At 45.9% G+C, this 12,789-nt stretch overlaps 1 protein-coding gene across 1 annotated transcript; it reads left to right on the top strand.

Annotated features, from left to right (window-relative positions):
• Positions 1-2,184: 2,184 nt before the first annotated feature.
• LOC125939968 (uncharacterized) lies at positions 2,185-11,226 on the top strand. The gene is made up of 5 exons (XM_049655562.1): positions 2,185-3,009; positions 3,757-3,988; positions 7,422-7,654; positions 9,966-10,103; positions 10,555-11,226. The coding sequence occupies exons 1-5, from the start codon at positions 2,786-2,788 to the stop codon at positions 10,628-10,630; spliced, it is 903 nt and encodes a 300-aa protein (XP_049511519.1). The 5' UTR covers positions 2,185-2,785; the 3' UTR covers positions 10,631-11,226.
• Positions 11,227-12,789: the final 1,563 nt, after the last annotated feature.

Below are 12,789 nucleotides of genomic sequence, written 5' to 3'. Positions count from 1 at the left end.
TGGCAAGGCGTATCTATACAAATCGGGTTACAATATTCGCTTCCTAGAACGTTTCACCACTCGACACCTCTGGTCGACACAGTAAACGACGGTGATGATGATGAGTCACTTCTCCTTAGAAACTGGGTGGTTGCAGCTACATGTGCCACAAAAATTCAGCATACTATTTGGGTTCTTGCATAGCTTTACACTGAATAAATATGTTCTAATTTCCACTCGTTGCACGCTACAATCAGATAAGCGAATAATTACTCCATCGTGCAGCCCTATAACCAGCATTGTTTCGTATTATTGTGTTTCTTCTCCGCTTCTGTGCCATCAAAATTTCAAACATTCTTTGCTTGTTTTTTACAGTGCCGATGTTTCCCTTATCACCAACTTTCTTTAAACCATGGAGCTTCTTGAAGACCACCCCATTTTTATAAGCTTTTGGGATGCCTTTTCTCACATTCCGATAAGTGTCCGGAGTATTCCTGCGTGCTACGCATGGGTCATCTTCTTGCTCAACGCTCCTTTTATGACTTTGTGTTCTTGTACATCATGCTCTTGCACTCAATAGAAGTGCGCGAGCCCCTGGATTTACCTTTGCAATACTTCCTTTGAATACTTTTGTTGAGTATTTACCTTTGAATAATTATTGAATATTTACCTTTGAATACTTATTGTTGTGTTATTACCTATTTTCTCTAATCAATGCTCATACTGCGCCTAAGTTAATAGACAGTGCCAACCCGCGACTAAACTGGCCACTGCTTTTCAGTGACACTCCACGCTGTTTAAAAAAGTATTGACGTTACAATTTCGACTTTCATTTTTGTGCGGTATATAACGTTGTTGACAAAGAAACACTAGCAAAATGCTGGCTGGTCCTTGAGCCCGCTGAAAAAAAAGCTTTACTATCATTACTTTTCCACAAACACGCTTTAGTTTTGTTTCCCAGGAAGTGTATGTATCATAACGTCATGGCACAGACGTCGATCACGTGGGGCAGAGCATTGAAACGTTTCAGCACTTGCTTCCCTTCGCGGTCGTCTGCCACGCTGATACATCGTGCCGCACAATAAGTAGCAGCATAGGCAATGGTCGAAACAGCCAGACCAAGTGCCAGAGATTCCTGCTGCTACATGTATGCATAGTGAATCACACACGGTTTAGGAAATTTTCAACCTTAAGACGCTCAGGAAGAAGTATGACACTCTTGGCACCAAGTGGGGGAGATTTTGACACAAATGCATCACATGCAAACAGAACATAGCCGGTAAAAGAAATATTGAAGGCTAGTGCCTGCAGAAAAAAAAATAATAGATAAAGCACGTTGCTCAAACCAATGAATCGGGTTCGGCTAACTTGCCTACTCAGGCCAGCCCACTTCACTTCAGAATGTCGTCCAGGAACACCTTCGATCCTGGGAAATATGCACCTAAGATCAAGTACCACTGTCCGAGAACTAGCAGATTTCCTTTTTTGAAAGTAAACGTCATTTCACACACAACTCTGGAAAAAAACGAAACCGCTTATGGCTCCCTTCGCCTCTATGCAAAGCTGATTTGTGCCGTTGTATCGAGCCATGTGTCAAACTAACGTCCAGTGTACTTCATGTCCTCCTGCAATGCCGTGAACTGGAGCCTCAGCGAAAAAGACATTTTCCATTACCATTACGGCAAAATCTTCCATTACATCCCTGTATGTTTTGTGGCAATGAACCTCTTTTTAAATATCAATCACTTCTCGCGCTTTTTAAAAGATATACATAATTTCCCGTGTTATCTATCCACGGGACCAGTAGCACGGCCTCTATGCAGAGGCCGCTGCTGCGGTATGTTATTAAATAGAGCACGTGCCTCCTGGTCCTTGTCCACAAAGCCTTCGGTATGCGTCGTGCTACTTTATATGTCTAGTTTTAGCACCATGACCATTTCTCATCCATTCACTACCCACGGATCATTCCACACGTCACTGCCATAATTCTATTCGATATATGTTTTACGCTTCTATACCACGATTTGTTCTTGGGCCCCTTTACAGCCACATTGCATCCTGTCATCGGAACTCACTGATCATGGCAAACATACCACACGTTGTCTTGGCGCTCTTTGGCCACACTTGGCCCTTGCGCCACAAAACACCAAATATCATAATCATCATCAAACGAACGTCAGGAAAGATTACTTCACAAATTTTGGTCCAACGATGAATAATTTTCAATTTAAAGTCATGTTGCTAGTAGTAATCCAGAGACATTATTTATGGCGCATGCCTGTTCACGCATCACTCTCCAAAAATCAGCATATTACACTTATGTCACAGTTCCGCCGTTACATGAAATCCTAAACAGAATTCTTCCATTCAATACAACCCTGCTAGACGTAATTCCCCTCACTGCTTATATGGCCATTGACCCTGAGGATGTCGTCACTTGCTGGAGCATTCGAATGCGACACAGAACAATTTTCACACTACTTCCAGACGAAAGGAAATAATCTTCCATTTAGAGGACCGTGTTTATACATATTCGTATTCACATCACATCATCGAAAGTCCGTTTGTGCCATTATTCCATATCTTCATCATCGATAAATTCTTTACCAACCCCCTATAGAGGGGATATGCCTCTGGCTTTGACGTCGTCATCATCATCCTCAGCATGCAGTTTTATGGAGAAGAAGAATCATCCTTGAGGGTACACGCCCACTTTCGGAGGCAGGCAAGCGAGGGCCCAGGCCAGCTGAGTCGCCGCAACACAGGAATAAATTGTAGATGACTCAACATCGTCTTGGACGTATCCATGGGCAACATCTTCAACAAGGACACCGAGGACATGACGACACGCCTAACGGGCAAGGACAGGCGCCTGATTCGAGACTCGTGGCACGCTTTCAAGACGGAACACGAAGACTACGGCGTCATACTGTTCACCTCGCTCTTTGTCAAGCACCCCGAATACCAGCAGCTGTTCAAAAATTTCCGGGAGAAAAAGCTCAGCGCTCTGAAAAGGGATCCGAAATTCAAGTGAGTAACCGCCGGCGCCAACAAATGTTCCGCCACAAGATCAAAACCGATCATTGAGACATAACCAAATGTAACCCCCAAATTACGTCAGCTTTGATCAGCGCCACACACGACACTGCAATAGAACCAGAAGACAGAGCGTGGGCAGATGTGGCAGAGCTCCAGAGCATTCAAGTCAACGTGGCCCTTGCCGTTATTCATGCAAAAAACTGCCACTTACCTGTTCAAAGCGTCGTCACACGTACGCTCCCGTATGTGTGACGATAGTAGCAAGAAGCCGGCGGCTACAACGATAGACTGTGGCGGTGATCGCATGACGAAATATTTTTTTCTACTCTGGTAAAGAAACGTTTCGACCTCTTTCGTTACGTCCTGGTTCAATCTCGATGCAGTATAACACAGTCTCAAAGACTTAGCTGTAAGGAAGAAGAATGGGAGAAACTGGCATGTACTGGCTTTAATAAGCATCTTGTTGTTGTGCCACGTGGGGAACGGGAGGGAGTGGAGTAAGATTTCCTATTGCTCGCGCGTTCGTTCGCTTTGACACAAGGAAACTTGCGTGCAAGCGTGGCCTAATGCTAGGGCATCGGGTGGTTGTGTTGGGAGTCCGAGGTTTCGATCGCACCACCGGAGGCTTGAATTTACTTTTTTATTCGAGAGGGCCCTCAACGATGCAGGGCATGAACCTACCTGCCTACAGCAAAGTGCCTGGAAATTAACGCAAGAATGCTTCGCATTCAAATGCAGCGCGCATGCGTCTACCGTGGGCCACCAGATCACCGTCATGGTGGATTCTCTGGACACTCCGAAGACTCTGCTGGAAATCATTGTGAAGAACGCCGAGTTCCACATGCAAAAGAGCGGTGTGGCACCCGAGCACTTTGTCGAGCTGGGACGCGTCGTCATTGACGTTCTGTGCGCCAACCAGGAGGAGCTCATGCCTCCGGCAGTTGTCAAAGCCTGGGAGAAGCTCTTTCGGGTGAGTTCTTAACCATTAAAAAAACATCGCCGCAGTACAGTATTTCGCAAAAAAAAATTTAGAAGTCAATCTGCGTTCCACCGCTGTTCACACTGAGTTAAACGCAGGTTTTACTAACCTGAAAAACAAACTGAAAACATTGTTGAATCTTATATTGGCATCCCGTCTAATGTCGGCTTTACGGGATGAAGCGTGCATTTCTACCGAAGCAGAAGCTATAGTCCCTATGAGCTTGTTTTGAAAAGCTTGAGAGATGCTGAACGTGAACTAATATTACACTTTCATTGGAAGTCACTCTCGTTGCTGCAGTCGTCTGTTGGTAGACGCAGGACCACTCCACAGCGCAAGAGTCGCTGACCCAACCCCACCGTAAGCTTGCACGCCTACTGGAATCCAGTGGTGCGGCCTCAATTCATATATTACGTCCGTTCGATTGGCCTGCACTTCGTGAACTTGCTCAGGCTGTGCTGCACTTCACCGTTCGATTCAGTGGTGCGATTTGTATTAAAACGGGAAGGTAAAGTTCAGGCGCATTTCCTGAACTTCCTGAACCGCTGGGATTGTCAGTGCCGATGTCGTGCCAGTGGCAAAGGAGCACACGTTTTGTGCGGCAGCATGGCAGAAGATGACGCTACCAGGAATATGACCGTGCTGCTGAATGGCGTACTGACAGAAATTTAGCCATTAATTGGCAGCGACGGCACCCATCTGCGCGACAGAAGCGAGTATTTGTACGCGGCCCTCATGGCCCTCGTACGTGTCTCGAAAAAGGCGGAAAAGCTGCTTGAACTGTCATTCAAATTAGTTTCTTGCCGCCTCCTCACAATATATAATTTTTTTCGTCTCATCAGCTTACGCGGCAGCATTGGAACTAGATTCTTACACTGCTCATTTTTGCTTCTGCAGTCCTGGTAAAGAGCTACTGCACATCATTTGCCTTACAGCATGGCAACTGCACATCTGCTGAAAATGGCTATTCACAGTACAATCGCAGCACATACTGAACAACCAACCCGAGCAACGAAACGCGGATGATATAAACAAAGAAGCAGAAGACCTGCACCACATCGGCTCTTTTGCATTCATTTCCGGAAGGCTCTAGTGTAGCGCTGCGCCTGAACTTCTGAAATGGTGTGGCACGAGCTGGGAACTGTGCAGTGAAATTGTGGCAAAAAGTGCAGGCGAATGGGACAGACCAATTACTTATACGCAAAACAAGTGACTTGCGGTGATAGTTTGGGCAGCCTCCGGTAGCTTCATGAGATTACGACGCGCCCTTCTATCAGTGAAATCCACGGATCATTAGCGGACTATCCGCATCAAGTAAATCGAAGTAGCCTTATCAGACGTCTTTCTGCAACGTGTATGTTTAGCCTTGGAGTGAGGCGCCATGCGTGGGCATCGCGCCATGCGTGGGCATCGGCCAGACAGCTTACCGGCGAGATTCAGATGCAAAGGAGAGCCCATGTAAACTAGGGCGGCCGGCACATGGTAGGCATAGCTTTGGTTACAGAAAGATATAACGCACCTTCATTTTCTTCATCGGCACATACTGCTTTCATAACACGCCGCCGGTCAACATCCATCAGAATGTTGGTCGCCAACCATGATAATCTTAGAATACATTCGAAGAGAATAACTTTACTGTGCCTGCGCGAAAGAATATTTGACTTAGTCCATTCGCACCAGATCATCGACTTAAATACGCACCTTTCGTTCATATTCCAGTTTGATCATGGGTGCCGAGTTCTTCGTGCGCTCACTGAAAACAAAATCTGAACATACACGCGACGAAGCTGATGGCGTCAAGCCCGTTCTGGTAATGCTGGTAAACCGAAGCCGACGCTTGTCTACAACCGCAGCAGCGGAGTCCACGGAGTCGCCGCTGAAGCATAGAGGCACTTACGTTCGCTTCCGAAAGTTATTTTTGCAGCCGAATGCAGCACAGTGGTAGGCCATTGACACTGAGTCAACTGAAATCGCACCAATCAAAGCATAGCACGTTAGCACCGCATTAATGCAATGACACCGCCACCGCTCCAAGCTACCGCTGGGAGAAGCGGCAATCCACACATGCCAGTCCGGTATGTGCTAGCTCCAGGCTACGTTCCTCCTCGCCGATAAAACGGTGTGACTGTTGCCGTCCCCGTAAGGAACCGACATATACGATTGTGACTCGGTCTCAGCGACGGAGTCGCGCGCGTATGTCGGCTCCCTATGTTGGGCAGCTCAGTTTTATTTTTCTTGGTGAAATTGGCCACAATCAATTACCCTGCAGAAACACAGCAGCGTGCGCTTTTTGGATGAGTCAAACCGGTTGCCAACTCCTCAGATGACGGGCCTAAAGACTGGCGTTACGTTCATTCGTATTACTCTTACAAGTAAAAAATATAACTAGCGTAATTTTCATAATTACTTGGCGAATTACAACGTTAAATCACCTCAGAATGTATACCTGTCTCGTGAAAGCAATCACCAGTAAGGCCCTTAATCATTTTCCAAAGTTTGGGGGAAGTTTGTACGCATGCGCTGAAGCACTAGGCACCAGGTAATATTGCGCACTCATTGGTAACCCTTCTAGCACTAATAAACAATTCTTGAATACTTCAACGCCATTCGGATTTGAATATCCAGATTAATGCTCCACTAAATTGTCTCAGTCAATCTTCTTAAAAATTCCAACAAGCAGCAAGGTTGAAGCTATTATAAGGGCCAGTTTGTTGTTACATGCACGCAATTCAAACTGATTTCACTTAATATTGATCGCTTTCAGGCGAAATCATTATGCAGGAGACTCACCGCATAATACTCGCTCACCTGCTAGACTCATCGCATGCAAAATATACATGCAAAATAGAGCGGGTCCATCCCGGACGCTGTGTAATCAAAGGCATTGGTTGGCCGATCCTGACACCCGGTGCACGATATGTGTCTTCGCGAATGTTTCAGTGCAATTTGTAACACAGGCGGAATGCGCAGGCAATGTAATCAAGAGCACCGGTTCGAATATCACAGCGAGGTATGTGTGCTGGCAAGATTTTTCTGCAATTTTCAACAATGACCGATCGCTGAAGCCAAAGGTGTTGGTGAACCGATCCTGATACCAGCGCATGACATGGGCCTTCGCAATAGGTGTGTTAGCGCTGCTCGTAATGGCATCCTATCTCAGGGCCAGTGCAATCAAATGAGTGTTACATGTTTCCTTCTCACAAGGGTTTTAAGGCGGTTTGCAACGCCATCTGATCTCGGAGGCATATGTGATGAATGTGTGGGTGGACGGATCCTGGTACTGCTTTTGCGTAGTAGTCGCACAGGTGAATTACGACGACCTGTGAGGTAGTTTCTTTGCTTGCTTGATTGATTGATTGATTGATTGATTGATTGATTGATTTTAACTCTTTTCCTCGCCTTCTATGCTGCGCGTGTTTCCTAGCTTATGAACGAGCAAACCGCGGTGGTGTTCGCCGACGAACCCAGACCGGTGAACGTGAAGAGCGCGGATTCGTACAAGGTCGAGCACGGAATGTCCACCGCGCACATCCTGTCCAGGTCCAACACTCCTGCTGAGAGAGCCCAGAATAGGCGGCTCTCTCCCAGGATTTCACCCCTGATGAGCAAAAGATCATCGCCGAGGGCATCTCCCTTGTCGGTATCTCCAACGGCATAGTACGAATGTTTTACTTGTGTTAGCTTTCTAATGGTGTTCTGTGCCACTGCCCTTAGCAGATTGTGTGGCGAAATTGAACCTGAAAAAGCGACGTTTTATGAAAGGTGCCTGTCGTAGAATTATAGCCTCACGAAAACATCGCGGTATGATTGTTTTACTTGGCCCCCTAATAATGAACAATAATTATCAAATAATACGAATAGTGATCTAAATGTGTGGCAAAATATGTTAGGTAGGCGTGTCGAAGTGCCATTTGGCTTGTAGCTCGCCGAAGGTGCCAGAAATCTATGCACGAGAATGTTTCTATAAAAATGTAAAGTAAAAATTAATTTTGCAATTCGGTAGTTAAAGTAATGTAGAAGAATTGCACTGATAGTTACACGTGCCAAAAATTCTAGAATTTGTTCCAAGAAGGATGCTCAACTGCGGTTAAGAGTCCTGCATCCTATAGTATAAATGACGGATAATTATTCAATTTTAAATGCTTTTAAATTTATCGTGCAAGCAGTAGGGCTTGACGTCATGCGTTCATTCCGGTCCTTCAACGTAAACAGTGCATCGTATTTCCGTTCGCATTTTCGCATTTCGACTCACTGTGGAGCGTTCATTTTTCCGACGGCCACTTACAATTGCATATGAAAAATCGAGCGATCCATGACGTCATACTGCGTTGGCCCAAATGTGTAAGGTCGCGTTTCGTATCCGAGAAAAAATAAAAGTTTCGACTAAATGTTTGGTGCTTCGTTTACGACAGAATAGCTGTAGGTTATTGCAGACGTCTGAGAATATGAAACGCTTTCAATATTGCAGTGCTTGTCGAACGCCACATGACACATTTTGCGACATTGTTGGCGCAGCTGGCAATCTTACGACACCCATACGTTACCTCCGTACTCAGTCTGATAACCTATGTGCTTCAGCGACTATAAATAAGAGGAGCGGCAAAATAGAACCACAAAATGACGCTGCGATTGCCAACTTGCCGACGCCCATATAGCAAATCAGAACAAAAGAGTGAAATATGAACAGAAGTCGTCTGAACAGAAGTTGTAAGACTATGTCGTTTACTGCCGTCATCTGAAGGTGTTTAAAGAAGGCACTTCACACTATTCCGAAACCACACGCGTGCCTGTGAACATTACCCGTTGCACCTCTGGTTCCGTTGGTTGCGCGCTCAGAGCGTCACTCTGATCACTGACAAAGCGCGGCCAAGAATGACAGAGTAGAATTGTTACATTATCCCGGCCCTACATTCCTTTCGTATTGAGCGGGATTAGTGGCGCGGAACATCTGAACTAATGAGTCTCTAATACAGAGTCAATATTGAGTAATGGCCCCTGAGGTGAAGCAAACACAAGTTCATGTTCCCGCATCGGACTATACCGGAATGCTTACGAAGTCTAGGGGGCTTGCGATTGACTTGCTTTTCACCCGACTCTGTGCCGTCTGTACGTCCCTATTACCACCTTAGAGGCAGGTGAGCAGTCCTATTGGTACTAGTGGCGGTGAGACGCCTGCTAGAAATCAGCTGCAAAAGGAGAAGGGACACAGCTGAAAATCTTCTGATTCGGCTAAGTACCAATACTGTCACTGAGATGGCACTCAAAATATTGCGTTTTGACGTCTTTTGGCGTGGTCTTTTCTGTAGCATCTTGAAATTAGCTAAGCCTAAATTGCAGCACCCTAGAATGCCAAAGCGACCTGCTTACTGTTGGTGGCCTAGTTATATTTATTTGTAGATTTAGTATGGTGGGTTTGTGTTACGTTGCCGAGCAGTGGCAAACGTTAAAACAAAAAAGAAAGGGTACACGAAACGTAGCCTTCATAGTCTAAACGTGACTTTTCTCACTCTACACACGAGGAAACGTGAACTGAGGGCACAAGAACACGATTGCGCATCCAAATGTTCCCAAGACTTCCAATACCTTGCAGCTTATCCTCAAGTTTTATTCGCATCCAACGCTCCAAAAGTAAGAGTTACAGCGCTGTGTCGGTCTCCGTTTTCCGTACCATTAGTTCGCGCTGTTTTCATTCTGAATACCCATGTACTAACTAGCTCGACAGCACCCACTCAAATGCATCACTTCGCACTTTGACCTAATCCTGACCTTGCTTTATGTACGGTAACTGTTGCCCCGTTAAGTGTCATAACTTTTTGTTTAGTTTTTTTTTTTTTTTTTGGCGTATCAACACAATGCCGCCGTGTCAGGATGTCAAATCTTTAGCGTCTTTCTCAAGATAAAAGCGCTAGACTGGCTGGGAAGCCCAAGCATGTATGGATACGCACCTTCAAACAATACTACGCCACAGTGTGCAGCCCCAAGCTGCCTCGGAAGACAAGGTCATTGGTCCAAGCGCCGCTTCCGATGACCCCAAGCAAGGACAACCTTCAGCCGTGCCGCCTAAGGACCAGCCAAAAGCACATCGAAAGTCTCGGACGTTAGAAAAGTAAGCAAGCATCAAAGAAATTAAGATTCCTTGAAGTAGTAGGACTACTACTTCAGGGACCCTTGCGCGAGTATTCATGCCTTACGTAACACTTCCCGAGAACCACACGCGACCATAAAGGACGCGGCAAAGGAAAGGCGCACGAATGACAGCGTATTCGTTGTCGAATTGGTGTCCTTGAAGAGATGCCCACACCTTTTCTTTACCGCGGAAGCATCAAGTGATGGAATGGAGCTACAAAGGAACGGATGTTTACAAGTCCCTTTTAATGGCAGAAATGTTGCTCAGATTTTCATTTTGTTATATCGAGAGTCGGTTCTGTATCTCTTCGCCCTTCGAGACCTAATCCTGCGACTCTTCGTGAAGGACTGTCATAGAGAGCGCTCCCTTTGGGCACATATCAGCGATATAGCCATTATTTGCTCGGTGTATTTCGCATTTATTTATGCAGGTCATCGCACAGAAAAGGCGGCAAGGACCACGTTGGCCACGAACCCCCCTTTACCGCCTCACCGGGCTCATCGTGACGAATTGTCACATCGTGGCAACGGGATCTTACAACGGAACGAAACCGACGCAATTGTGAACGGATCCCGCTTGAGCGTGCAAATTGCTCTGGCCAGAAATCCTTGAGCGAGCGATACGGGAACGCACTACGGATCCTGCCGCAGGCTGTCACCGCGAGGCTATCGAAGCCCTTCGGTGGGCGACTTGACGGAGAGCACCGTCGAGTTGCTTGTTAAGTTCGCGTTCCTTCACACATCATTTCTATCTTGATGCCGCGTTAATAAAAATGATTAGAGTGACTGCTGCGCCAAGTTGCGAGCTAAGTGGCATGACGTGTCTTATCTGCACTGTAATGACTTCCCCATCTTGCATTTGACACTCGATTTTGACAACAGAAAGTGGGAGAGTTTGTCATAATTGGTGCGAACGCTCTCGTTTGAAAGTTCAATGCTCTTGGCGTCGTCAGGGGATACCGCATGTGGAGGAGGTTCATCATACTCCACAAGTATTGAGTATCACGCGCCGTTCTCGGTACTTTGCGTTATCAGAGTTCTATATTGTCACTTGGGTGTCGTGCGCAAGCAGACAATCATACAGAGATGGGCACCAGATTGTAATCTTTGGGCGAACGTATACCCTATTAACTTTGACGCAATTCCGCAGATGCACGAGCAACAATTGTGGTCGGTGGTCACCGGAACATGTTACGCGATTCTCATGCTCTCCTATACACGGGCGTTTTTTTTTAATGTTAGCATAATATTTAAAAAATTGTCTGTGGAGAATAGGTAGTGCAAATCGACTCATTCAGCAGGATTACTCGAAGAAGAGGACACTAGTTGCGTTGAAAATTAAAATGCACAGTTGATTAAGTCAAAAAATTACCTAATCACCTTTTAACAAATATTTTCGCGCACAAAACGGAATATACGAATCGAAGCCAGCGATTTCACAAGGCATATCCACTTGGGAGTACTTTAGGGATTATTCCCAGTTTTGGGGAGTACTTTAGGGATTATTCCCAGTTTTGGGATAAGTGCTCTCAAGCTTTCGGGGAAGATGCACTGTTAATTTACTTACTATATGAAAAAAAAACTTTTTATGCATTGAAGTTCAAAAATTAATGGAACACCAATACATTTGGTCACAATTTGCGGAACGCTGTTAAGCAACGAGGTCGTGGCATCAAATCCCGGCCGCGGCGCGCGACGGCATTTCGATGGGGGCGAAATGGAAAAATTCCTGTGTCCCGTGCACTGGGGGCATGTTAAAGATCCCCTGGTGGTCAAAATTAATCCGGAGTCCCCCACTACGATGTACCTCATGAACAAATCGTGGTTTTGGCCCGTAAAATTCCAGAATTAACTAATTACACTAACTGGTTCTTATGTGCACATACTGATTGAACAGACCCATGTTCCTAGAAGTGCCTATAACATTCCAGACGCACGAACGTCTTGATATCGTGAGCGTATCTCGTATGACTACGTGTTATAATAAGAATCACCTTTAGTCTGACAAAAGGTATGCTCCAAAACTTTATTCACACTTTAAACGTTGTGGTTATTTGAACTCTCCATTTTGGGGGGTACTCAAGGCTGCGTTTTTACTGCAACAGTGGTTATGTTTGTGCAAGTCGGTTTTCTTTATGAATGCGTCCATTCCGTTACATTCTGGCGACGACAACGGTCGTTATGGCCACCATTATCAGCATCGGCGTTAATTTGTCGTAGTCTGGCTACCTCGTCATTCTCAGCTTTGCCATCACCATAGCGCGAAGCAAAAGAAGAGTCCACAACTGCCACGAATGGGATTTGAACCCAATTCACTGTGGCAATGGGGGCCTCCAGCGCAGTAAAAACGCTGGGATGACATTATGTGCATCGCCTAGAAGTTGTTGCTGTCTCAACACATGCCTCTTGACAAGATTGTCACGTGTTGGCCTGCACTTCTAATTCGTCAAGCCTGTGAAAGCAGCGTCGAAGGCACGGAATGCGCACGTGACAACGATGACGTTCAACCTTTAACGTCGAAAGCATCGACGATGTCGCAACGGCAGAGTCACTTTATTCTTTTTCTTTTTACGAGGTAGCTTACAGGATTGACAGCCGCAAAGTGCCTAATAATGCAGTACAGCATATGTGCCTCGGCCAATCATAAATGCGGTACTATGTCGCAC

The sequence above is a fragment of the Dermacentor silvarum genome, chromosome 9 (assembly GCF_013339745.2).
Source record: "Dermacentor silvarum isolate Dsil-2018 chromosome 9, BIME_Dsil_1.4, whole genome shotgun sequence".
Classification (NCBI taxonomy): Eukaryota; Metazoa; Arthropoda; class Arachnida; order Ixodida; family Ixodidae; genus Dermacentor; species Dermacentor silvarum.
Note: the sequence above shows the minus strand (reverse complement) of the source record. Positions and strands in the feature narration are given on the sequence as shown.